Source organism: Calidris pugnax, unplaced genomic scaffold (assembly GCF_001431845.1).
Source record: "Calidris pugnax isolate Ruff unplaced genomic scaffold, ASM143184v1 scaffold2, whole genome shotgun sequence".
Lineage (NCBI taxonomy): Eukaryota > Metazoa > Chordata > Aves > Charadriiformes > Scolopacidae > Calidris > Calidris pugnax.
Window position 1 is genome coordinate 1,391,719 of NW_015090766.1, and position 26,445 is coordinate 1,418,163.

Consider the following 26,445-nt stretch of genomic DNA (forward strand, 5'->3'; position numbering starts at 1 on the left):
CCTGCCGCTGCGACGCCACCGCAACCCGCCATTCCTCCCCTTCCGCCCCGCCCCGCGCTGCCGGTAGCGGCGGGCGCCTGCGCAGCTGCGGAGGAGCCTTGCGCCTGCGCCGGGACCGGCCCCCGGCGCGGGTTCGCGAATCGGCGCCTGCGCGGCAGCGGCAGCCGCCCAGGCAGGTTCGGAGGGCCGGAGAGAGCGGGCCAGTGGTGTGGGCGGCGGCGGGTGAGTGCCTCCAGCGAGGCCGGGCAGGGCCAGCCCCGCAGGGGGAGGGCACGGGGGGAGCTCTGGCGGCGGGCGGGGCGCGGGTGCCCCGCGGTGTGGGCCGCGCTGGCGGCCGCTCGCTGTGCGCGGTGCCCGGGGGGGAAGGGGGCTGCCTGGCGGCCCCTGTGCCGTAGCAGGGCCCGGTGGGCTGGGGGCCGAGGCGGCTCTGGGTTTGGGAACGGGGGACGTGCGGGAAGAGGAGAACCCGGGTGGGGGGGGAGGTGTCTGGCTGCGCGGGCGTTAACGTCTGAAACCTCGAGCGTGATTTCCATCTGTTTTAATGAGTTTCCCACGAATCTCCTCCCCGCTCCTGCCCGCGGAGCACGGCAGGCCCCGCGGCCGCTGGGGAAGGGGTGGCGGGGAGCGAAGGGAAGCCTCGGGCGAAGGAGCTCCCGGGAACAGCTTTCACAATCCGTTTGACTCCCTCCCTGCCCCGCTTTTTTTGTTAATTACCGTCGCCTGGGGGGTCCCGTGTCACGGTGGCCTTTGTTTAAAGGTGCCTCGGCCGCCCTGTGTGCTGCGAGATTGCAGAAGTATGAAAATAGCTCGAAACAACCTGTCCCTGAAGTTTAAAAATTACATTCGGGTCTGGTGTTGCTCAACATGGCTCACCGTGATTTTGATACTGCTGTTCTGCCGAAGAAGTCAGAGGAAATATGCCCATTTCCACAAGTTTGTTTGTTTATACTTGGTATGAATTTCCAGTGATAGGATGACGGGCACAAGCTGGAACATAGGAAGTACCATTCAAATATGAGGAAGAACTTCTTTATGGTGAGGGTAACAGAGCCCTGGAACAGGCTGCCCAGGGAGGCTGTGGAGTCCCCTTCTCTGGAGATCTTCAAGACCCACCTGGATGCAGTCCTGAGTGATGTGCTCTGGGCAATCCTGCTTTGGCAGGGGAGTTGGACTAAGATGATCTCTAGAAGGTCCCTTCCAACTCTGGCAGTTCCATGATTCCATGAATATCATATGTTTGTGGTCAATATTTTACAGTGCCCTCTTTAATTCCCTCACAGAGGAGGCATATTTCTGATGGCTTAAAACAAAAACAAAGTGACCTCTGCATCTCCTATAAGAGGGGATTTCTTGACGTTATTTCCCATTTCGACACTTTATTGTGGTGCTGTATTGCTGAAGTTTTGGTGTCCTTCACTGGTATGGTTTGACAATATGTATTGTCAAATTGTAACAATTTATTGTCATTTAGAAAACGATTCCTCCACCTGATGACCCTTCCCCGCCCGGGGAGGGGAATCAGGGAAAAACAAAGAAACACAGGGGTTCAAATAAAATAGGTTAATAGAATCAGACTAAGTAATTAACATTAATAATACTAAAGAACTGGTTTTGATCGTGATACCAACGTAAAATATACAAGGATTATACTCGGCTGATTTTATCAGTGGGAAGCTGTGCACTCCCAGCAGTGGACAGCAAATGTATGACAGTGTGAGCTCTACAGCTTGGGGACGAAGAGGTCTGGGGGCAGGGTAAGAAGTTTTCTGAACTGTTGCCACTGAGGGACAGGGAGAACTATGCAGAAAACTTAGAAAACTTTCTAATTAATATTGAATGTGACATTGAGCCAGTCTGCCCAGGAGCTGGGACTGTTTAGCATGAGGAAGAGGAGGCTGAGGGGACACTGTAGAGAGGTTGGTGCTGGTCTCTTCTCACAGGTAATTAGTGACAGAACGAGAGGGAGCGGCTTCAAGCTCCAACAGGGTAGGTTTAGATTGAACATTAGGAAAGAATTTTTCACAGAAAGAGTGGTCAGACACTGGAATAGGCTGCCCAGGAAGGTGATTGAGTCACCATCCCTGGATGTGTTTAAGGGTCGTTTAGGTGGGGTACTGAGGGATATGGTGTAGGGGAGGACTTTGTAGAGTAGGGTAGATGGTTGGACTCGATGATCCCAAGGGTCTCTTCCAACTTGAATGATTCTATGATTCTATGATTCATGGTATGAAATAATCCTGTTGGCCAGCTTGGGTCAAGTGCCTGGATCTCGCTCCTCCTCATCCCTGCAGCTGGCACGGTTCGAAAGCACTGAGACTTTGAATCCCATATAGCTTACCTGGCTACAAAGTAAACATTTTCACAAATTCAGACACTAGAGTCTTCTAAAAGTGCGGTTTTCCCAAGCATCAGAAGAGAAGTTAGTTCTTTGTGGCTCAAACCAGGACATGAGTTTTTGAGATTTTGTAGTCTATATGCTAGCTGTGGAGAAACGGTGAATAAGAAACCTCTTTTTTTCCTAAAGAATTTTTATAAATACAGTTTTTTTGGCTGTTTTTATGTAATGGTAGCTGTTTTAAATCATAATCTCCCTTTCTCACCTGATACTTGAAAAAAACTTACTTACATGAAGCACTTTCTCTAATTTGTGTATAATGTGCAGTGTCTCTGATGCAGATTTAAAGGTGTGGTATCATGGTTATGAAAGCTTCAGTAGAAGATGATGATTCGGGGTGGGAACTCGGGATGCCTGACAAGATGGAAAAGAGTAATACAAGCTGGATAGATATAACTGAGGATTTTGAAGAAGCTTGTAGAGGTGAGTTGTACTTCCTGTTTTCTGAGAAAACTTGGAATCCTTTGAAGGATTAAGTATAGCTCTTTGAGGTGTTTTAAGCAATAGTTTGAGCCAAGTTCAAGCTTCAGGTGGATGGACAGCATTGATTCTGTGTTTCCCTCTCTTTGACTTACTTGTCATGTTGGAAATATTAGAGGAAGCTCATTTGCTTCGTCTTCCAGATTATGTAAATTACCTTTGTAAAGTCATGGGTTTTTTGCACCTGCTTTTTTCTCTTTGCAAAAGTTTCTTCCTTCTCTTCTGCCAAATGGAAACCTCATTCATCCATGCAAAATCAATACTCTGTTTTTTCTTGTACATTTTTGGATCTTTAGGGTCCAATGATTTATTCATTTAATTGGTCAGTGCATCACTTTTCATCTTTGAAACAAGGCCAAGCTTCTGAGGACATGCAATGCCTCCCCATCACAGAGAAACAGTTGTGTCCATTTAAGTAGTGCCTTTGTTGTTATTAAATATTAGTGCTAATTTGCCATGACAGGGAATTTATTTTTTATTATGACATTAGGGAAAAATAAATATAAAACTGCAAGTTTCAGCACACAATATTACATAATGATACGACAGTTTCCTTATGCTGTCAAATGATTCCTGTATGTTAGTCATATACTGTTTGTGTACACATTAAGTACATCTGAAGGCTTCGTTGAAAGTACTGAAGAAAAACCTTTCAGTAAACTCTCCTGAAAAAAATCAGACACCTGCATAAAGGAGGAGCACAGAAAACTGCTGTCCTGTGTTCCAGGCTATTCAAATGCTACTTCTTGGTAATTCTGAAACCCCTTTAACGGTTGGTATAACAGAGAGGGATGAGGAAAGACTGTGAACAACTGGGTTTTTTTAGCCTTTCAGTCTTGAAAGTGCTTTGTAAATAAAAGGAAATGAAGGTGGAGCAGAAATGTCTGGTCTGCTTCCCACACATTGTTCTCTTTTCACATAGAACAGTTTGGTGAGAGACAAGACTATCCTGGAAAAGTTGCACTAGGTGGGTGATTCTAATTATTTGTCCTGTTCTGTTCCTTTGTAGAACTGAAGTTAGGGGAACTGCTTCATGACAAGCTGTAAGTATGCCTGTGTTCTGGTTTTTACATAGGATTGGTGCAAAGATGTCAATGTTTACTAATAAGCAAGCCGTGCAGTATCAGCGAAGCTTTTTTAAACTTTTGCTTTAAATAAAAGAGTTGAAGTATTCAGCACATCGTTTATCCTCAGCAGCGTGTGTATGATGCAGCTCTACGAATACTGAATGTTTGTCATGGCTCCAGTATAACGTTACATTTTCAGTTGATCGATGTACTTCAGAAGTTTATAGCGCTTATGGTCAGTGGTGTTGACAGCGCTGGGCCTACTGAACTATTTTATGTGGACGTGCTTTTATAATAAAATGCCAGAAAGACTTTTAAGCTTTTAAATTGCTGGTGTCAGTGTCACTGACAAGTTTAGCATAAACAATCCACGTGCTTTAACGTAACTCTAAAATGACATGGTGTCGTGGTTTAAGCCCAGCCAGCAACCAGGACCATGCAGCCGCTCACTCACTCCCCCAACTTGGGATGGGGGAGAGAACTGGAAGAGTAAAAGGGAGAAAAAGCCTCATGGGTTGAGATGAAGACAGTTTAATAGGTAGAGCAAAAGCTGCACATGCAAGCAGAGCAAAACAAGGAATTCATTGACTGCTTCCCATGGGCAGGCAGGTCTTCAGCCATCCCCAGGAAAACAAGGCTCCATCACAGTTATTTGGGAAGACAAACTACATCACTCTGAACCATATTTGGCTCATGAATGTACTTCAGCTTTAAAAAAAAGACTTAAGAGTTTTGTTTTAGGCATCTTATTTTCTTACTTAGTTGTTGAGAGATCCTCAAATTCCTGAGAACAATGGTCTCTGAAAATCAGTAGTAATGTTCACATACCTTATTGTCTGTAGAGAACTGTCTGTAGTGAGTGTACTCAGTTTGCCATCATATGTTTTTTTACAGTCTTTGTGAAGACTGTTTTATATAAAACAATTGCATTCAGAACATGGTTTTTTTTTTATTGGTGTTCTTAGTTTTGGTCTGTTTGAAGCCATGTCTGCCATTGAAATGATGGATCCCAAGATGGATGCTGGGATGATTGGAAACCAAGTTAATAGAAAGGTTCTTAACTTTGAGCAAGCTATTAAGGTATGCATGACTTTCCTGTTTTTGCCTATACTGTCTGTATAAGCATGATAAGATTTCAGTCTTTACTTAAGATTCAACAAGTTTTCAATCTTTACTTAAAATTGACTTTTTGTTCTTTATTTTGGACAGTCAAGTAAGAAATAGCTTGTGATGTTTACCTTTTTTGTTACGTGCATTATCACAACGATGCTAACTTTTCCAGTGAAAAGTAGTGTGAAATTGTTGGGTATTGATACCTCACAAAATAAACTTCAGAAACGGTTTTGCAAATCACCCTGTGCTTCCCCAAAATGTAACGTTTATATGAAAATGTATTGGTTAGTCCCTCTTCAATCTGAATGAAAATAAGCTTCCCTACAAAAGCTGGAAATTAACACTTTATGAAACTAGCAGCTCATTAGCATTGAACAGAAGCTGGCTAATTTAACAACATTGACAGTAATGATTAACTATTAATGCTTGGTCAAGATAAACTGGTGGAGGGAGGCTGAAAGAATTTCTGTTACTTTGGAAAAAAAAATACACTAAAAGGGGGAAAAATACCTTTTACCGTGGACATGGTTTTGAATGGACTAAGAGAATTCTGTGTAAAATATTGGCTAAGTCATGTAGAGTGTATGCAGAATTGTATACATTGGACAAATAAAATGAAAGACTTCTTGGTCCTGAGCTTGAAGGCAGTGAAATTCTACAGGTATCTGCCGTGTAAAAAGCAATCTTCAAAGAATGAGTCCTGCATATTTTTCCTTATTCAATCAATTATTATGACTATATACATTGTTTTGTGATGTAAGTGTTGACTGTTAACTGGTATTAAACCTTCATTGGCTACTTATAGATCAGAAATTTTATTTTAGCTTTCTCTTTGGTCAGTGTTCAGCAAAATGATGGTTTTTCGGAATTTGAGGCACATTATGAAACTGATCAATAAAGCTAGTGATATACAAATACTCTAAAGTCTTAACCAACAAGTTCCTTTTTTGGCTGTACAAACAATAAGTTGGATTCTGCCAGTAGTCTTTAGGTTATTCTCTTTCTTTTTTTTTTTTTTCCCCAAGGATGGCACCATTAAAATAAAGGACCTCACTTCACCTGAGCTGGTAGGAATAATGGATACATGCTTTTGTTGTTTGGTAAGCATTTCTCTACTCTTAATGTTAGATGTTTTGCTTACAAAATATAATCTTTTAATCCAGTTTAAAAAAAGGGAGAAAACATTAGAACTCAAGAAAAAAGATTCACCAAGCAGAAAATACATACTTAGTATTTTAATTTCAATTTAGATACATGCATTGTCTATTATAAGAGGCATAATTTTGATTTTGGGATTTTTTTTTTATTTAAAAAATCATTATGGAGAAGAATTTGGTAGCATTTTGAATGATGTAAAAAAGTTTTGTAATTTGTGTTTTTTAAATGTATGGTATCTGACCATACATACCAGCCTCCTGTATATTGGTGTTTGACTGTGTTGGAAAGTGAGTATTTAGTAGCCTACAGCAATCTATTCCTCATTCCTGTACAGCCAATGTTGACACTGCTTACAGGGGTCTTTTGAAGAAAGGAAAGAAAATACCTAAATCCATTCAGAAAGAAAATAAGTGAATTATCAGTTATTTGTTAATTGGGATTTTTTTCTATGTATATTTCTTAATATCCTCAGTAAATAATATGAATTATTTTCAGTTATTCTTTAAAATGACAAAATTTATTGGGTTTTTAAAACAAAATTTCAAATTAATTTAGTCTAAAAAGACAGTAAAGGTCACTGTATATTTGTTATGGTGTAAGGTATTTAATCTTCTCCTTCCCCCTTTTTTTTAAGAAGTGGTAGTGGTCATATTAAAAATCTGATCCTACTGTGTTTTATGCTATTTTAAGATAGAAATAATTGTTTGAATTACGGAAGCTTTTCCTTTAACTTAAAGCAGCATGAAAGTAGTAAAGAGAAGGGATTGTGAAAAGAAGCTGTAAATTGTAGAAGAGAACGTGCAGAATATTGCTGAGTTGTTTCATAGCCACTAGCATTTTTCATTCAGTATTTGTATAAAGGAAGCTTATAAATCTGATGTTCTCTTAATTTAATGTCATGTCTAAATCACGGAAATTAGACCTGATCTTTGTGGAACACGTTTATCCCACATTAGAACTAGTGTTGTAGGACTTTGTAAGTACTGCCTGCCACAGCCAGCAGATGGACCGAGGTTAAAGGCTGAGAGACCTCCTGCTCTTTTTTGCTAGATGAAGTGTTGCCATGATAGGGACTTGCCTCACTGAAGCACAGCAAGAGGGAAGAGGAATGGAGAAAGAAAAATGAGGACATGGCTGTCATGAGTAAAATTTTTCATTTTCTTTTCCCTAGATAACATGGTTAGAGGGACATTCCTTGGCACAGACGGTATTCACTTGCCTTTACATTCATAATCCAGACTTCATAGAGGATCCTGCTATGAAGGCTTTTGCTCTAGGGATCCTAAAAATCTGCGATATTGCCAGAGAAAAGGTTAACAAAGCAGCTGTTTTTGAGGAGGTATGTGTTTCCGTATCCCCCATGGTTAAATATGTAGCATTATATGTAGGCTCCATAACGCAAAAAACCCCAATATATTAGAGAAATTTATTACTGTTTGATTTGAGAATGCTGTAGGAGCAGCAGTTCATCCTCCTAAAAGTATTATACTTGTTCTCTTTAAAATGCTGTTCTCTTCAATGAGGGCGTTGTGTGATCTTTTCTGTATTTTGCTTGAGTATTGGAGTCACGTAAATATTTTCCTTAAGAAGCAATGCAAGTCTTGTGGCTAACCATTTAAAATCAGTTTTGTGATTTTCTTCCAGTTTAATTTTTTATTTATCTACTTGAGGTAACTATGATTGTCTTTTCTCTGAAATGTCCATCTAGAAATGGAATCAGAGTGTGGTTTTCCATGCTTAGAGAAATTTTTGTTGCATCTGAGCTAGGACAGGTCACTTCTTACTGACTATATTTAACATTGATTAAATACTACTTTGCATCTCTATTTCTTGTAACATTTTGATAGGGTGGCACTTGATGAAAATATGAAGGGCATGCTGATATAAAGGATTTATGCAGAAAATAATTACCCCAAGATGGATTTGGGCAGGACAGTCACACAAACCATGGGTATATTCAGTTGTGCAGAATAAATCCAGACTTTTATACTTGGTGAAGTTAAACAAAAAGCACCCAAAGAAAAAAACAACAAAACAAGAAAAAAACCCAACAACAACCTAAACAAAAAGAAAATCCCAAACCCCGGCTTGAAAATGTAACTACTATTGATTCTGTTTCACTACATATTGCTGCTTTGATTTTTATTTTTTAGGAAGATTTTCAGTCAATGACTTACGGATTTAAAATGGCCAATAGTGTGACAGATCTTAGAGTTACAGGTACAGTTGGTGTTTTTCCTGTCTATCTGTTCATCAGTCTCTTCTGAGCACCTTGGTTACTCTCAACCAAACCTAATGAATTGATAGGAATCTCAGATGTTGAGGGTTTTTATTAACCTTGTGAAAATTGGTTGCTTGGTAAAAAGAGACATCAAATTATTTTTCCTTGAAGAAAAGGTTTACCTGTTGATTTGTTAAATGCCTGACAAACAGAAAAAACGCTTTGAGATGTCCAGTCAAGTGGCTGGGCATGAGCTCATCCAGGACTGCTTGAATTGTGCTTCTCTGCCTCACAATTTGTTGTGATCTGAACAGATTGCTTTTGAAGAAAAAGAAATCCAGTAGGTCTAAAGCTTTGAATACGTATGATTTTAGGTGCATACATATGTGATGTGAGCCTTTTGGTACATACTTGAGCTTTCCATTGATTATTTTTAGAAAATTTGTGAACAGTTTAGCTGTGGATCAGTCAGCCTATACTCTGATTTACCTGTTGTTGCAAGGCATCCTCACCATCCCTCACAAGAATACTTTTTGGCTGGTCTTTGACTAACGGATACGTAAAGCACTTTAAAACTTGATTTCTCCTCAAAAGCTTTTACCTCTTAAGTGGTGTAGTTGTACCTAGGAATGCTTCTCAGCTTTTAATTGTACTGTGACTTTTCCAGGTATGCTAAAAGATGTAGAAGATGACATGCAAAGAAGAGTGAAGGTATTTTTCTCGTGTTTGCCTTGTCGATTGTAGTTCAAGTGTACTTAATATAGGTTTGGGGGAGGGAGTTGGGCAATGAAGAACGCTGGGGATTTGTGTCATCAAATGATGGGGGTTTTTTGAAGAACTGCTGTACTGGTTTGTGTAACATGCTGGTGGTTCGCCTTCTAGCTAAAGATGCTGAAGTCTTCAGACTTTTCTAAACCCTTTAATAGTTGCACCATTAGTAATAGGTGGAATCACGATGTAGAAGACAACACTGGGCCTGGGGCACAGAAAGTATATGTTTAACTTCTGGCTTTTATGCACATATACCTTGTGATGTTAAAGAAGTCACTTCATGTTCCTTTACCACAGTTTACAATATAAAATGTTCATACAATTTCCTTGCCTATTTGCAGAGTGGACTGAGATAGGTCTTATTACTAGAGGAGAGTCTTGAATCATTCAAGTACCCGTATTATGTATTAAGAGGTTTTGAACCTGAGAAGTGATTTTTAGGGTTATTTAACAGGTGTTCTGGAGAGGGTACAGGGATTTTATCAGTAGCTTCCCTTTACGTTTTCTAATAAATTACTTGAAATTCCTTTACCTTTTAGAGCACTCGAAGTCGACAAGGAGAAGAGAGAGATCCAGAAGTTGAACTTGAAGTAATTAATTGTTTACTTTTTTTTTCCTTCCTGGATTTCATGGATTAGTACATCATTACTTAATCAGTAGTTAACAGCTTGTGAGAAATATGTCACCAGTGTGGCTACTACTGTCATATATAAAGTGCTTTAAACATGGTTCTGAGAAAATCTCAGACTAACAGGTAGGCTTTTATTCTTTGAAGGGATAGACTTCTCAATTGAGCCCAACAGCAGAATAGCGGTGCTGCTGCAGCTCTGCGATTTATGCACCTACCTCTCAAGAAAAAGTCACTAGCAAAATAGGTGGTCTTATCTGTGCTGTGCCTTCTTCTCTCAGTTCCATCCCAGCAGCTTTTACTGCTGCTGTCAGTCTCACTGTCCAGGGAGAAAGTAGGAAGATAAGGGGACAGCAGTGTAGCTCCTTCTAGAAAAAGTGGTAATTGATGTAGTTGATGTGGTTGATACAGAAAGGGTGAAAGTTTCCTTTCCCGGTAATGTTATTTTCTACAGAAATTACTTTTAACGTAAATTTTCAGCAAAAAGGAGAGAAAATGAGTTTAATTTGTGGTTGTTCACTTAAGCTGAGATTTGAATGGCATTTGCATAGGAAATAGCTGTACAGCCAGTGGTTATACTTTACCCAAATTATCTTAGTATTCTTTGTGTTAGTTCTTTTGTGACAGCAGTAGAGATTTCTTCTCTAAATTCTATAATTTTTCTTCAGAATCATACTAGGTAACATATTTTTAAGACTAGAGAGCATACTTCAATAAATCTATAAAAGTTTTTTTTTAATAAGTTTCAGGATTTAATGCGTATTGCATAGTAATTTGCAGACTATTTTATTACAGCATCAACAGTGTTTGGCTGTGTTCAGCAGAGTCAAGTTCACCCGGGTACTACTGACAGTTCTCATAGCATTTACCAAAAAAGAGGTACGTTCATTTGGTGTTTGTGTGTTCGCATTGTGATCCTGTGAAATACTAATTTTTCATTTTCTAACACCAAGCAATTACTCTGTAGATGCTGTAGATTTGAATTGTTGTTGCTGCAGGTAAAGCATTGGATAAGGCCTTGCAGTGGCAACTATTCAGTTTTCGTTCATTTTAAAAGGAAACACAGGTTTAGTAGCTGACATTATTATCTCTGCCTTGCAGAGTGACAGAATATTCATTCTAGAGCACTTAAAGATAAATATTTATGGTTTTTGGATTACTTTTTTCACTCACATGAGCAAAACTTTTCTTTCTTGCCCTCAGTCTGTTTCTGTTCAGTTACCTGACGTCAGGTGGTGGTGTGTCCATCTCTAAAGGATTGTTACCTTTTCCATCCATGTGATACTGAATTTGTATCTAGACTTCTTTGGTCTGAGAAGAAGAATAAAACAGCTTTCCATGCAATTTTCTTGCTTTTTTGAATAGAAGATTTCCTGATTGTTGAGGGGAGAAGAAACTGCATGTTTTAAGGCAAAGAGGGTGGAATCATGTTACATAAGATAAAGCCTTTTGTTTGAATAGCTTTTTCATTATATAACCGTAAATATCTGTCTGTTGCTTATTATTATTATTTTCATTTTCATAAGGAAATAAACAAGTTTCTTTCTTAAAGTGGCATGGATCTTTCCCACGTATTTTGCTGTTGAAGCACTGCATACTATACAGCTTGATTAAAGTGTAAGTCAGGTGCAAGTATTGTTGGTAGATGTCAGTGTTGAGGAAAGAGTGATGAAGTGGTTGAGAGTAATTGCATTCTGAATATAACCAATAGTTATATCAGAAATTGAACTGTGACATGGCAGTGATCTACACTGAGGTACAACCAAATTCTGCCAGTGCTACCTGCTCGCAGTTAATGATCTGTGCAAGCGTAAATTAATTTAGTGTCACTAAAGTCAGATTACTTAAAGTATAAGTTATTTACATCATGGACTACTTTGATTTGAGTTAGATCTGCTTAGTGGCATATTATTCTAGTAGATTTATGGATCCTATAATACATGAGCATATATTATGCAGAATTACAGAACTTGTTCAGCTTCTATTAGATGTTCAGGGGGTTTTAAACATCTTTTTTTCTAAGAGAAGTCAAGTTTCAATTTGAGTTGAGATTTCAAATATTTTAAGTTCCATCAGGATCTTTTAGTCCGGTATTTTTATAAAAAGATTTTAGATTTTACAGACAGTTATTTTAAATGGTACCCAGTTTGCTTACAGGTTTGGATTCATAGGACATCAAAAAATTCAGCATGTCAGCACATCATGAATCAAGATTTCTAGTGGACACGTTCTAATGTCATGTAGTGATTTCATTTCAGTTAATAGGTTGTGTTTGTCTATATTCTCAATAATTCTGCATTTACTAATGTCAGGAGATTTGTTTCCTCTTTGCAGTTTGGAATTTTACCTCATTTGGCAGAAGAGTTTTGTGGGGTTTTTTGTACACACACCACCCTGCTCCCCACCTGCCCCCCCTCAAAAGTAGAGGACTTGCATATAGTGTATACTAGACTTCCAGTTGTAATTATTACAGCAAAAAAATGCAGTATTAAATATATGTACAGATATGTAAAATATAAAGAACAATTTATTGCACAAAAATATGTTGGATTTTTTTTTTCCAGAACTGATTGCATACCAACATTAGATTCCTAATATAATTCTTTTTTTCTGATACTAGCATTAATTCTATAGTCAAAATATGTTGCTTCGTAATGTGAATGACTGTTACCTGCCTTTCAGACGAGTGCAGTTGCAGAAGCTCAGAAACTGATGACTCAGGCAGCTGACTTGCTTTCTGCCATTCACAATTCATTGCATCATGGTATCCAGGCACAGAATGATACCACTAAAGGAGGTATGTATCAGGTTTTACCATTTTTTCCCTTTCTTAAATATGCTGTCTTGATGAACTTTCAAGATCTACATGTATTTTTAAAAAATTACTGTTTACTTTGAATTAATAATACTTGTTATACAAGCTGTTACGGGTTTTCATTGTTTGGTTTTAATTCTATTTCACCAAATGATGGTTGTCCTGGAAGCAGTACTGTCATTTCAAAGCCAGAGATAATGTGAACTTTTGATTAAGTTCATTGCACTTCAGATCAGCCTATATGCCATTTTAAAATGGGGAACGCCACCTCACTGTCTGTACAATTATATGCTGAGGTGTTCTGAGGCCTGAGTTTTTTTAAATAGTAATCATGGTTGCAGTTGGGTAGTTAGCGTCTTTGGAAGTTAACTGTCAGCTAAAAGCTCATTTTGGCTAACTGAATAATTTGAATTAGACTTTCAAGTTTGAAGTGAGTTCTGAAAACACAGCTTATATGCACCTTTTCTCTTTCTTTCTTTTTGTCTCTTTCCCCTCCTGCTTCATTAGATCATCCTATTATGATGGGCTTTGAGCCTCTTGTTAATCAGAGATTGCTGCCACCAACTTTCCCTCGATATGCAAAAATAATTAAAAGGGAAGAAATGGTCAATTATTTTTCCAGACTAATAGACCGGATAAAAACTGTATGCGAAGTAGTCAACTTAAGTAATTTGCACTGTATTCTGGTAAGCACTATTTCTTATTTATAGACAAGAATAAGATCTTAAAATGTAACTTGAAAAAAATCATTTCATATATACATGCTGTTGCTCACTGGAGAAAAAAAACTGAGTTCTCTATAAGCCTTCTGGTGTTTCTTGTTGTTGTTCTGTCTTTCCTGACACTTAGTATTTTTCTTTTTTTGACATAGACCTTTTCTCCTCTCAAACCTCCAATTTTTCCTGTAATCTGTTAGATAATTATGAATGTTAGTGGCAGAGCCCAAGCAAGTTAATTTCCTTGTAACTCTGTCTTTGGTTGAAGAGCTGCATCTGCAGTAGCAGAACATAATTCCTTGCTGTATTCCTGATTTCCTCAGATTGAATAAGCAGTATTCTGTGTATGTAACACAAGAGAGCACTTAATACACGTTTGTTTAAGTATGCTCTGAATAGGCATAAAGTTAAGCACTTGTTTGTGTTCTTCCCTGAATAAGGAACGTTATTCTTGGTTGCTTCCTCCATCTATTAGAAGACACTTAAATGCTTGAAATACTTTTTATCCTGCACACATTCACTGACAGAGAAGAGCCACAGTTACATCAGTTTGAAGATCAAGCAAAAATCTTTGTCTTCCTAATTCCTGTTAAACTAATAAAAGCAGCGTTTGCATGAAGCATCTGGTACCAGTGAAACATTGCAGTTTTGTTACATACCTAGTTCAGTTACACTGTGATTTTAACAGTTTCAAAGTATCTGTTATCTACACTGTAATCCCTCTAATTGAAGAAGAAAATTCAGAAACCTTTTGTTCTGTTAATAACAAGTAATTGCAAAGAAAAATAGATTTCAGCTTCATAATATGTTCTGTTTTGTTCAAATTACTCATGCTTACTTTCTTACAAGTTGTATAAGCTATGCTATGTGTATGTGTATTTGTGTTTACAAAATATAGGTGTATTTACACAATTGTGTATACATGTGTGTGCGTATATAAAAATACAAATGTGTGTATAAAACTGTAAATGTGTGTATGTGTAGATATATGTATTTTTAAAACGGGGTATTAAACTGAATTGTCTTTTTTTTTCTCCTAAATGTAAATTAGGATTTCTTCTGTGAGTTTAGTGAGCAATCACCATGTGTTCTTTCAAGATCCCTATTACAGGCAAGTCTTAATATATGTCTTTGAATAAAATACTTCTGTGTTCATTATAAATATGGATTCATCTTCTTGTTTCAAGTATTTAAATTATTTAAGATATAAGTGGTGTAAAAAATCCTCTAGAGATACTTAAGAATTAGGCGTATGGAGGTATATGTTCTGATCTAATTTTTTAAGCATTTTTAAGTACTGTTTTTTAGATCGTGTTAGTACATGCTAATTAAAACAGAAAGCGTTAGCTTTAGGGCAGAGAAAAAAAGCTGGGCCTGTGCACATATATTTACACTGTTGTCCATATGCTGTTTCAGTTTGGGTCTGATATTTGCATTCATCCTCCCTGTTTGGACTGGATTTCATGTATAAATTGTTTCTATTGCAACAACAGTAAAACTGGTGGTTAGGGCAGAACAGGCTACTACTGTTCTCACTGCTTCACTTACCTTGAAAGTATATTGTATACTCCTTAATTCAGAGTAAAATATGCTTCCTTATAGGAGGTTTTCATTTGATTAGGGTGTCCCTGGATGTCAGAACTCCTTTACATTTGATTCCTATTAAATCATATATAGGGCTGATGAATATAGCTCTTGGCAAGCAAAATGTGTTCGTAGTGTGTGTGTTCTGACTTTCCACTACATGTGTTTGTGCAATCCCTGTGGGTGCCTGACAGCAGAGCTTTTTGTCCAACTGCTGAAGGACCATGTCAGAACAGGACACAGCACTTGTCAGGGAAAGCGAAATGGGCATCAGACATGGCCAATGAAGGCAGTAATTTCTATAGGGTTAGAAAAAAGTCTGCCTTAATCTGAAGATTTGCCTTTGTCTGCCTCCAGGGAATCCACATAACCTATTTTATGTTAATCTTCGGAAGTATCTGTCTGATTAATCATCTTTAAAGTCCAGGAAATTAAAAAATTTTGCATACTTTGTCTTATGAAAGAAATAGAGCTGTAGTTTGTGTCCTGAGCATACCAGAGAAGTGACAGATCTCAATATGCCTCTGTTTCTGAGTCTGTAACCTTGTACCTCGCAGAACCATTTTAATTCTTAAAACAGACTTACAAGTTTCTGATACAATAGAGATAGTGTAAGAGCTTTCTATTAGTAATTTCTGAAGCATTACTTTTAGCTTAAAACATGTTTCTAAAAACACATTTTCACTTTCAGACAACTTTTCTGGTAGATAACAAGAAAGTGTTTGGCACTCACCTCATGCAAGACATGGTAAAAGATGCTTTAAGGTCTTTTGTCAGTCCTCCAGTACTTTCCCCAAAGTAAGTGGATTTTGAATTTACTCGGGTGTGTTTACATGTCTGATGAAAAACTGTTGCTGTGTACAAAAGCAAGGACAGACACATAAAGAACACGCACCCTTTTGTACTTATTAGTGCCTATGAATGAAGGAGTCGGTTGCTGTTGCTGCACTCATGTTTCGTTTTTAATTTTGTGCTACATGTACTGGTGACATTGATAAACGTATGTATGTACGTGGATATTTCCCTTTTAGGTGTTGTCTTTATAATAATCACCAGGCGAAGGACTACATTGATTCCTTTGTGACACATTGCGTTCGGGTAAGCCTTTATTCCAATTACAGCATGTTTACGTGTGTGTGAGCACTTCAAAGATTTGCTTACATTTGAAAACGAGACCAGTTTTTTAGACACCAAGTCATGAGGCAAAATTGTAGAACTTGGCCATCTTAACAATGGTAACACTTTTATAAAGCCAGTAAAATTATTGCTGTGTGTTTCCTGTATTGCGCTTCCAGATTTTTAACTAACATTTCACTTAATTAGAAATCTGTACCTACTACCTTTGTACAGGATAATTTCCTGCCACAAAACAAATGCATAGCACTAGCAAAACCAAAATAATTTAAAAAAAAATTAAAAATTGTTTTAAAAGATTCAGTTTTTGAATGTGGCACAATGAAAACCTGAGAAAATCATAGAATCATTTAGGTTGGAAAAGATCCTTAAAACCATTGAGTCCAGCCATTAGACTAACACTACCAAGCCCACCACTAAACTGTGTCCCTAAGCACCACATCTACATGTCTTAAGTACCTTCAGAGATGGTGACTCAGCCGCTTCTCTGGGCAGCCTCTTCCAGTGTTTGACAACCCTTTTGATGAAGAAATATTTCCTGATATCTAAACCTCCCCTGGTACTACTTGAGGCCATTTCCTTTTGTCCTATCACTTGTTACTTGGGAGAAGAGACCAACCCCACCTTGCTACAGCCTCCTTTCAGGTGATTGTAGAGAGCAGTGAGGTCTCCCCTCAGCTTTCTTTTCTCCAAGCAGTCCCTCAGCCACTCCTCATAATTGTTTTCCAGACCCTTCACCAGCTTCATTGCCCTTCTCTGAACACATTCCAAAATCTTAACACCTTTCTTGTAGTGAGGGGCCCAAAACTGAACACAGTACTCAAGGTGGGGCCTCAGCAGTGCCAAGTACAGGGGGACAATCACTTTCCTAGTCCTGCTGGCCACACCGTGCCTGATAGAAGCCAGGATGCTGTTGGCTTTCTTGGCCACCCAGGCACATGGATTTAGGCATAAGAAATATCTTTTTTACCCCAAGCATTCTGTTCCGATCATATTCCTGAAGGAAGATTCATCAATCTCACGTTGACTTGCATACAGAGAAATGGGCTCCTGCATCACTCCAGAGAGTTTGCTTGCCTGCTGGCTTGCACTCTGCAGGAATCCTTAAGGAACCCACCTCATAATACAGATGTATAAAATAGCTGTCATAGTACTCCTCCTGTAGTTTCATAGAAGCATAGAGTCGTCTAGGTTGGAAGGGACCTTAAAGATCATCTAGTCCAAAGGTTGCGTTGAAAATTTAAAACTATACTTTGTTCCTTTCAGCCATTCTGTAGTCTGATTCAAATCCATGGACACAACAGAGCTCGTCAGAGAGATAAACTGGGTCACATTCTTGAGGAATTTGCCACTCTCCAGGATGAGGTAATGTCCTAGGCAGCCCGCCGGCAACCTTTTTGTTCCAGGTATAGAGCTACCAAGGTGGAGCATGTGGTATTAGGTTCCAGATGAATGAAGCAGCTCCTCCCTTTGTCCTAAAATCTTTAGGACAAGGATTTCTCAAATGCAGCCCAGAACTCTGTAGGATGCACCCAGAGACTTTCTGTTAGATCTGTTGAACACAAAGTTATTAATTTTTTAAAGATTAACTTTGTTCTGTAAGTAGACTTCAGGGAAACCTGCAGTGATGTCTGTAATTTAATAGTAATTCCACTGCTTGTAGTATCTATCCTGCTTGTAATTGTCAGTCTGCCAGATGTAACCAGGGAAAGATGGAAGAGCCACATTTACACAACACCTTTGAAAATTCAGCATTATAACTACACAAGATGTAAATTGCAAAATTTTATAATGGTTTTAAATATGTATGCAAATCCAGTAATAGCCCCTAGAAACATGTTCTCCAGATGATGTTGAATATTTCTCAAAAATGGGGAGTGAAAGATAATGGGGACAGTTTATTTTCACTTGCTGGAAATGTATTTCTTCAGCAGAGAGAGGCATGAAGAAATAAAATATTTTCCAAGATGTGCGTGCTGAAGAGCACAGTGGAGGAACTTGGAGGGGAGATTCTGTGTGCAGCAGCTTCTCTCAAGATGGTTTGGTTTAGAGTCTGTTGCAGTCCTGTATATGGATTGGTTTGTTCAGGACTACTCATAAAATTCCAATTGGGAGACTTCATGGCTTCCATACAATTAGTTTTTAAGACTTAATTGGTCTTAGCAGTATTTTAGTTTCCCTAGTGGGCCACAGTGTGTTTCTTTCATGTTAAGCTTATAAATTTAGTTTTTCAGTGCAGCTAGGTTGTTATTTGGTTTTTTGTTGTTGTTTTTTTTTTATTTAAAGTAATTATTGCCAGTATAGCAAAATGGGTTCTGAGTTTCCATCCTCGTGTGACTGCTAACAATCTATCTATAAATACTTTTTAAAATTTTAAATAAAAAAACCCACCCTGTTGTTATTCCTGTATAGCAGAATTTACTTACGTGAATAAGTTTTCTGGGGTTCAGGCAGTTCTAGACTGTAGAGGTGGCAATATCTGTAAAAACATATTTCTATCCTTTAATCCGGAGCGTGTGTTTGGATTTCGTTAAGATTTTATTTCTGGCAGAGCTTGGATGTTGTTTCGGTCAAACGTTCTTCCTTCCCTGTCTGTTCCTGTGCTCTCTCTTCCAATAGGCAGAGAAGGTGGACGCAGCACTTCACAGTATGTTACTGAAGCAGGAGCCACAAAGGCAGCATCTGGCTTGCTTGGGCACCTGGGTCCTGTACCATAACCTTCGCATTATGATACAGTATCTTCTGAGTGGCTTTGAGCTGGAGCTTTACAGTATGCATGAATATTACTACATCTATTGGTAAGAAGGTGCTTTATTGGCAGCTGTTGGAGGAGGGGTGCACCCACAGAGCTAGAATTGTGCAAATACTTAAAGAAGGGACTTCCAGTTAAGTCGCTCTTCAGTTAAGAATTCAATGCTTCAATTAAGATTTTTTTTTTTTAATCTCAAACCTGCTCAACAGAGTATTTAGTTTACCTATTCATAAAATTAGAAGTGGAGAAAAAAAATCAGTTGGTTTCTTACATTTACTAAATAGTGTACATTTTTTTTTTCTTAAATAATAATTTCCTCTCTATTTAGTGCTCTAAAACACTGCCTTCTAGTGACAATGAAAAATACGATGATTTTGGCAGATGCGAATGCAGGGGAAAAACAGTTTTCTTTATTCTTTTCAGTCTTTGTAGTACCAAGAACAGTAGTCTTGTTGATCTCTAATATTTATAAAAAGATCTTCAGAGTTTTTAAGTTGTGACTAATCTGAAAGTTGACTAGGTAAAAATAACATCTCATTCTTTGAGCATATTTGAAGAGACATCTGCCTTTAGTAAAAATTACTGCATTATATGGGGTCAAAATACTTTTTATTTTTCCACTTCCATTCACATTAATTATTTTTCATAGCTGATGGCTTAGTCCAAAAAGATAAGTGATTTTAGATTCTTTGGTAGTAGTAGCAGTAACAATTTAATGTTGAACTTTCCTGTTTTAAAGTGCTTCTGTGCTTTGGTGTTTTGTTTTATTTTCTGTAAAGCTACTGATAAACTCTTATTAAGCTATAAGCCTTCCTTCTGAGAGGTTAGACTGGTTCAGATTACTTGAACTTCAGTGCATTTCTTTATGTTTCTAAGCAGTTTCCTTAGTGGATTAAGCATTAAGTGAGAAAATTAATACTCCAAATAGTTACCAAAAGATGGCAATATTATTCTTCTAGGTAATTCCTCAGTAAGTAACACCACATTTTCTGTAAGATGGTATTTTTACCTGCCTGTATTTCCCACCACCATCTTAATAAAATCACTCTTAGTTGGAACTGTCGTTTCAACTTCTTTATCTCCTGACTGTAGGTGAAGGACAAAAAAGGGAATTTCTGTCAGGAAATGTGCATATGAAACTCGTAATTATTTCTTAGTAATTACCCTCTGAGTTACGATTTATGAAGTATTATTTCTTCTTCATGTGCTCCAGATCTGTAATTTCTATTCTCTTTTTTCCCCTACTTCTTTTGATTTGAAGTCAGTCAAGAGATTTATTGGACCTGCTTCTACTTTCCACAAGAAATTACTGTTAAATAATCCTTGAAGATTTATCTTAAATCTTTAAAAATTGCATGTGGGTCTCATGTCCCTGTGGGCTTGGCCATTTTATTTAATAATTCTTGGGGTTTTTTAATGCTTGAAGCTAATTGGTAATAACCTTGTTTCTCAAAACAGTAGTTCCTAACAAAAGTAGAAAAGATACTAATATTTTTTTCAAATGCTTCATTTGCTGGGGAAAGGAAGAATTCTAGAAAAAATTGCTCTTCTATGTGTTTTGAGATAATAAGAAACTTAGACTTCACTTAGTAAACGTGTAAGAAGCTTGCATACCTTGACCTCTCTATGGTTGAATCTGTATAGAACCTTGTTTAGAAGAAAACCAAACTAAATCAGAACAGAGACTTACCTGCTGATTCCAGCCGTGTGAAACGAAGAGTTTTAACTGCCCTAAAAGTTGTCCTTTACTATTAGTTCTTTGAGTAAGTTACTTCAGGGAGGATGTGTGCTTGCTGAGTGTGTTTTTGGCTGTGGTACGTAACAGCTACATACTGTTTTTACTGTAGGTATCTGTCAGAGTTCCTCTACGCCTGGTTGATGTCAACTCTGAGCCGTGCTGACAGCTCTCAAATGGCAGAGGAGAGGATAATGGAGGAACAACAGAAGGGCCGCAGTAGTAAGAAAACAAAGAAAAAGAAAAAAGGTATCTAGGTGTAGAGTGTAACTCAGACTTCCCCCCCCCCCCCCCCCCTTCACACCGTGTAGAATTAAAATTATAGAGTCAACACTGATGTGGGTAGGAAGAATGTCCTATGAAAGTTTATGGAGGCTGAATATAATACTTCTCAACTGAAAAAGTCAGTTGCTATGTAAGAATTTCCCATTTATTTGCTTACTTTTAAACAGATCTTTCAGAAAAAACCCGAACTCATTTATATTCACAGCTTCACCAGTTGTGTCATGTATTGGATCCTGTGAGATGTAATTAACAGGTCCAGAGTAATTACCTTTGAAAAGTACTTCCTTGCTAGAGTCTCTAATTCCTGCAGAAATATATTTTTTGGTACTAGCTAGATTCAAAGACTAACCTTTCAGTGTATTTTTCTAATTTCTCTGGCTTCAGAAGGCGTTCAAGCACGTTTCTTAGTTTTACAATGATGAGTTGCCCTGTTGCAGTTCAGTGGCAGCGCTGTTGTGTGAAAGCCCCCTTAGAAACTCACACTTTCTCTGGTGTATATGTATGAGAGAAAATGAGACTTTCCCTTCCTGCATCTTAGCAGTCTGGCTCTGTGATCAGAACTGTAAGCCTGCTACTAAAAAGGCATCCAAAAGGTATTTAAGTGCAAGGTGAGACTCCGACTTCCCCCCCCCCCCGCCTTCATTCAGCCGTGTAGAATTAAAATTATAGAGTCAACACTGATGTGGGTAGGAAGAATGTCCTATGAAAGTTTATGGAGGCTGAATATAATACTTCTCAACTGAAAAAGTCAGTTGCTATGTAAGAATTTCCCATTTATTTGCTTACTTTTAAACAGATCTTTCAGAAAAAACCCGAACTCATTTATATTCACAGCTTCACCAGTTGTGTCATGTATTGGATCCTGTGAGATGTAATTAACAGGTCCAGAGTAATTACCTTTGAAAAGTACTTCCTTGCTAGAGTCTCTAATTCCTGCAGAAATATATTTTTTGGTACTAGCTAGATTCAAAGACTAACCTTTCAGTGTATTTTTCTAATTTCTCTGGCTTCAGAAGGCGTTCAAGCACGTTTCTTAGTTTTACAATGATGAGTTGCCCTGTTGCAGTTCAGTGGCAGCGCTGTTGTGTGAAAGCCCCCTTAGAAACTCACACTTTCTCTGGTGTATATGTATGAGAGAAAATGAGACTTTCCCTTCCTGCATCTTAGCAGTCTGGCTCTGTGATCAGAACTGTAAGCCTGCTACTAAAAAGGCATCCAAAACCAGTGTCTAAATAGCATTTGATAGAGATTTGCCATGCCTAAGTGGCTGCTAAGGTTTTAGTATGTTGGGGTTACCTCATAACTGACATGGCAAATAAACACCGTGCAGGAACTAGCTTTCATTCTTTGCTGTTCCTTCTTTTTTGTGTGTTCATCCTTGTCATTTTTTCAAGGGAAACAAACGATTAGATATGAACAGCTCAAAGTCCTATCAGCTAAATTCCCTTGTCTCTAGAAATACAGAAAACTACTACTGTGTTTTATACTTTTTAAAAAGGTATCAAGCGTGGGGCAATTTAGCATGAGTTAAAAACTGGAACCCAAAGGGGAGCTTAAAGGAATATTATCTTTCTTACTAAAATAAAACTGCTTTAACCTTTCAGTCTTAAATATTTTTAAAAAATCCATAAACTAAGCAATCAGGCCTCTCAACTTTGAATTCTAGGCTGCTGTGTAGTGTTGTATAGTGGCATGCTAATACCATGGCCTGTCTGGAGCACTTTGCATCAAGAAGTGTGGTATTACCATACATGGTATATACCATACCAAGGCAGTATGGTATTCATGTGGCTGTTAAGTTTAGGTCTTGAGATACAAATCAGGAGCCAAGTGAGCAGAAGTGCATGTCCATGATTTTTATGCTTCAGCTTTCATTCGTTATTTTAAAGTATAATTGAGAGTTATGTCACTTTCTTAAAATCTGAAAGAACTGTTTTGATCTGAAGTTAATATGTGTACTTACGTTGAATAAAAAAAATTTATGTGAAATTTGCAGTTCGCCCTCTCAGCAGAGAGATCACCATGAGTCAAGCATACCAAAACATGTGTGCTGGGATGTACAAGGTAATTTATTTGTGTTTGCTGAACAGTGGCTTCAGGTTTTTTTGTAATAAGAGTCAAACATACATTGCACGCTGCCTTTGTTTTTAGTGGGACTAGAAATGAAGTTCAAGTTAATAATGTGATACGGTTGATTCTCTTCTATTTTTCTATCCTTCCAGTAGTAGTTAAATCATAATTTTCCTCTTGCTTAGAGTGAAATATGATGTAAAGCTAACACTTTTCACTCTATTTATCCTTTCCTTTTTAGACAATGATCGCATTTGACATGGATGGCAAAGTAAGAAAACCAAAGTTTGAACTGGATAGTGAACAAGTGCGATACGAGCACAGGTTTGCTCCGTTCAACAGTGTTATTACACCACCCCCAGTGCACTACTTGCAGTTTAAAGTGAGTAATCTTAAAACATGGTGTCACTCATGCTTTTGTAAAAGTCATTTGCTCGCTTGCTTTAGACATTGTTGTTATTGTAAAAAGAGCCTTTGATATCTCAAGTTTCATACTGAAGCATAAGTCAAAATTGCAGGGAGTTCTAGCTTTATTTGAGTGCAAGGAAAATATTTAGCTTTGAATTCTTACTAAAATTAGGCTCTTATACATTTAAAAATGGTTCTGATTTGGTGGTTTGTGAGATGCTTGTGTTAGTTTGCATGAAAAGAAAATATCTTGAAAGTGTGTTTGACAGACATTTTGGCTGCGGTTTATATAGCAGCATGTTTTTATTACTGCAGCAAGCAAACAGGGAAATGAATCAAAAGTAATTCTGAGTGTTAAATCAGAGAAGTGTTGGTTGGAAGGGACTGGTGGAGGCTTGTCTTTTCCAGTCTTCTCGCTGAAGCAGCATTATAGATCACGTCAGATGTGTCTTTGTCTAGCCAAGTGTGAAAAAAATCTGAACTGAAACTATACTATTTTGTATGCCAGTCATTCTCCCTTCGTTAGTGTTATGAACAGGTGTAGTGGAAATTAAGACTATTGTGTCTTCCTCCCTGTCACTGAAGTTTTGGGTTTTTTTTAATCCCTAATAAAAAATAAAATAAAATTTGGAAGTATCAAAATTACAACGAAGTTTTGAACGTTGTTAGTATCTCCCTTGCTTATTTGAGTAAACAATGCCATGTATTTTTTTTTTCCTCCTATTTTTCCCTGTAATTTCACACCTTGATGCATGGCGCTATTAAAGCACATGAATGACAAGTTGTTCAGGAGGGGGATTGTTTGATAAAGAGTATGAGAAGTTTATCGGCTTTGTGGCAATATATTCATTAAACACTGTATTGCTGCTTGGCATTTGCCATTTTAAATAAATGTTTTCGACTTCTGTGTTTATGTCAACTAAGTATTTTAAGAATAACTTTTTTCTTAAGTATAGTAATTTGTTTTCATTTGAGGTGCTAAAAATATGATTTGTTTGCGACTGATTTTAATATGTATTTATATATTTGTGTAATACTCTAGGAAATGTCTGATTTAAATAAGTACAGCCCACCTCCTCAGTCATCAGATCTCTACATGGCAGCTAGCAAACACTTCCAGCAAGCTAAAATGATTCTTGAGAATATTCCTAATCCAGACTATGAGGTAAGACTGAAATTCTGAAAAAAAAAAAAAAGGAGTATTTCATCATAATAGAATAAGCTTTTGTTTTCAGCAGATCTGTTTGAGATCTAAAGTGTACTTCATCAAAATGCTGAGCAAAGCTGGATGCTTTGATTAAGGGGTTGACAAAGGAGGGTGGTTAGAGGTAGTTTGAGTGTGCCTGGAGCACTTCCATGCAAAAAGCCTCCAGTTTGATGCTTGAGTTTCCCCTTCTCATCATGTCACAGTGTTGGGGGTAGATGCCTAGGGTCTGTCTAAACTTTTATTTGGATGAGTGCCTCAGAACTCTTTCAATGTAAGTATGGAGAGGAGTGTTTGCTGTGGTCTGTTGAATAAGAAAAACTAACTATTAAAATAAGTGCCCCCTTCATTAAATTTCATTAATCCAGCTATTATACTGCAAATCCAAAATGGCCTGATTTCTGTTAAACTGCTACTGTAAGAGCACTGCTGTATTGTTAGAGTTTGTAAACATTTGAGTGCTATCTTTGAAATAATTGTGAGGTCGTATGCTTTCACTCGAAAACTTCTTGCTGTTTTGTATTTAGGTCAATCGAATTCTCAAAGTTGCTAAGCCCAATATTGTCGTCATGAAGCTGCTGGCAGGAGGCCACAAGAAAGACTCTAAGGTAAGAAAATGCCAGTCGAATTGAATGTGAAATGCGTAACTACACCCAACGCTACCACGGGTCTCTTGCAGCAGAATGAAGAGATTCAGGTGTAGTTAACTCTAACTCTTAAAGTAACAATCCCATTTTTCCCTTGGCAATTGTTGCAATTATTAAAAACTCATTTTCAAATGGTTAGGAAGAAAGAAATGGGAGTGCGCGTGGGATGAGATGTACCGATGTGGATGGGTGGTCTTCAGGAGCAGGAGGAGTTGGTCTGTCAGCAGATGGTGGGAACACAAGGGGGAGGGTGCCTGCTGGGCCACAGGGAGGAGAGGGCCTCCAGGCTTCCCCAGGAAGGCTGGGCACAGAAGGGTGAAGGAGCACACTGAAGAGGGACACCAGCACTCAGCAGCTTTCTGCCCATCCCTACTAGAGAATGATTGGCATATCCAGAACTGGGTTGGAATGTTTTTCAGATATTAATTTAAAGAGCTAAGATTTTTTTTTTTTTTACAGTCTTTAGCTGTTTAAAAGTTTTTCTTCTATCTGCAGGGTATCCATCATTCTGAGTAATGCTTTAAATATTTTCTTTCTAGGTTCCTCCAGAATTTGACTTCTCCCCTCATAAATATTTTCCAGTTGTGAAGCTTGTTTGAAAGACAACAGGTTATTATTAGGGTATCTGAAGAATAACCTGAGTATCAGATACATGGGATGGAATACCTAGAGTTGTACCAGACTGAGAGGGATCTCCAGAGTAAAAGTACCATTACATGGAATATCTATAGCCTGCTTTCTTTATGTGATACGAATGAGAACTGCTGTTTTAAAGTGGTTTGTATAAAGTTTTACTGGTGAAGCTGATTTTACTCTACTGTTGAATAAATGTTTACTTTATTGATTTTATTACAGTTTTAATCCTAAGTAATGTTTCTTCCTGAGTGCTGATGGAAGGTGGTGGTTTGGAGTTTTAATAACATTTGGGATTGAATAAAAATAATTCAGTAGAGCCTTATGTCTGTCTGTGTTTCTCGTAACACAGAGTTGTACTGTGGAGTAATAACCACTTCACTTCCATCATTTAAGCAGCAGCACTGCTGAGCTAGATCTGGAAAACAGTGAAGAAACTCTGAACTGGCATACCCATTTGTCTGCCAGCAATTTGCAGTTTCTTGAAATAAGCAGGACTTACTGCTCTGAAGACATGCTTTTCCCAATTTCTCTGCTAAGGAGGCTGTGTACCATTTTACATGTTTGCTTATCGTGAATAATCCACTTGAATGCTTCTGGATCATTGCCAAAGGAATGAAAATCCTGGA

The 26,445-nt window shown here is 38.0% G+C and overlaps 1 protein-coding gene across 3 annotated transcripts; it reads left to right on the forward strand.

The window, feature by feature from the left end:
• Nucleotides 1-129: 129 nt before the first annotated feature.
• NAA35 (N(alpha)-acetyltransferase 35, NatC auxiliary subunit) lies at nt 130-26,141 on the forward strand. Of its 3 annotated transcripts, none has more exons than XM_014936488.1 (23): nt 130-222; nt 2,663-2,818; nt 3,885-3,918; nt 4,908-5,022; nt 6,081-6,155; nt 7,385-7,552; nt 8,367-8,433; nt 9,102-9,145; nt 9,745-9,795; nt 10,629-10,712; nt 12,516-12,630; nt 13,156-13,334; nt 14,416-14,475; nt 15,640-15,746; nt 15,980-16,046; nt 17,349-17,447; nt 18,702-18,880; nt 20,682-20,818; nt 22,851-22,918; nt 23,166-23,306; nt 24,375-24,497; nt 25,064-25,144; nt 25,723-26,046. In XM_014936488.1, the coding sequence occupies exons 2-23, from the start codon at nt 2,695-2,697 to the stop codon at nt 25,780-25,782; spliced, it is 2,178 nt and encodes a 725-aa protein (XP_014791974.1). In that variant the 5' UTR covers nt 130-222; nt 2,663-2,694; the 3' UTR covers nt 25,783-26,046. The 3 variants fall into 3 exon arrangements, with proteins under 3 accessions (XP_014791974.1, XP_014791963.1, XP_014791985.1); XM_014936477.1 differs by having other exon boundaries at nt 132-222; nt 2,677-2,818; XM_014936499.1 differs by lacking the exon at nt 130-222 and having other exon boundaries at nt 2,675-2,818; nt 25,723-26,141.
• The last annotated feature ends 304 nt before the right edge of the window (nt 26,142-26,445 follow it).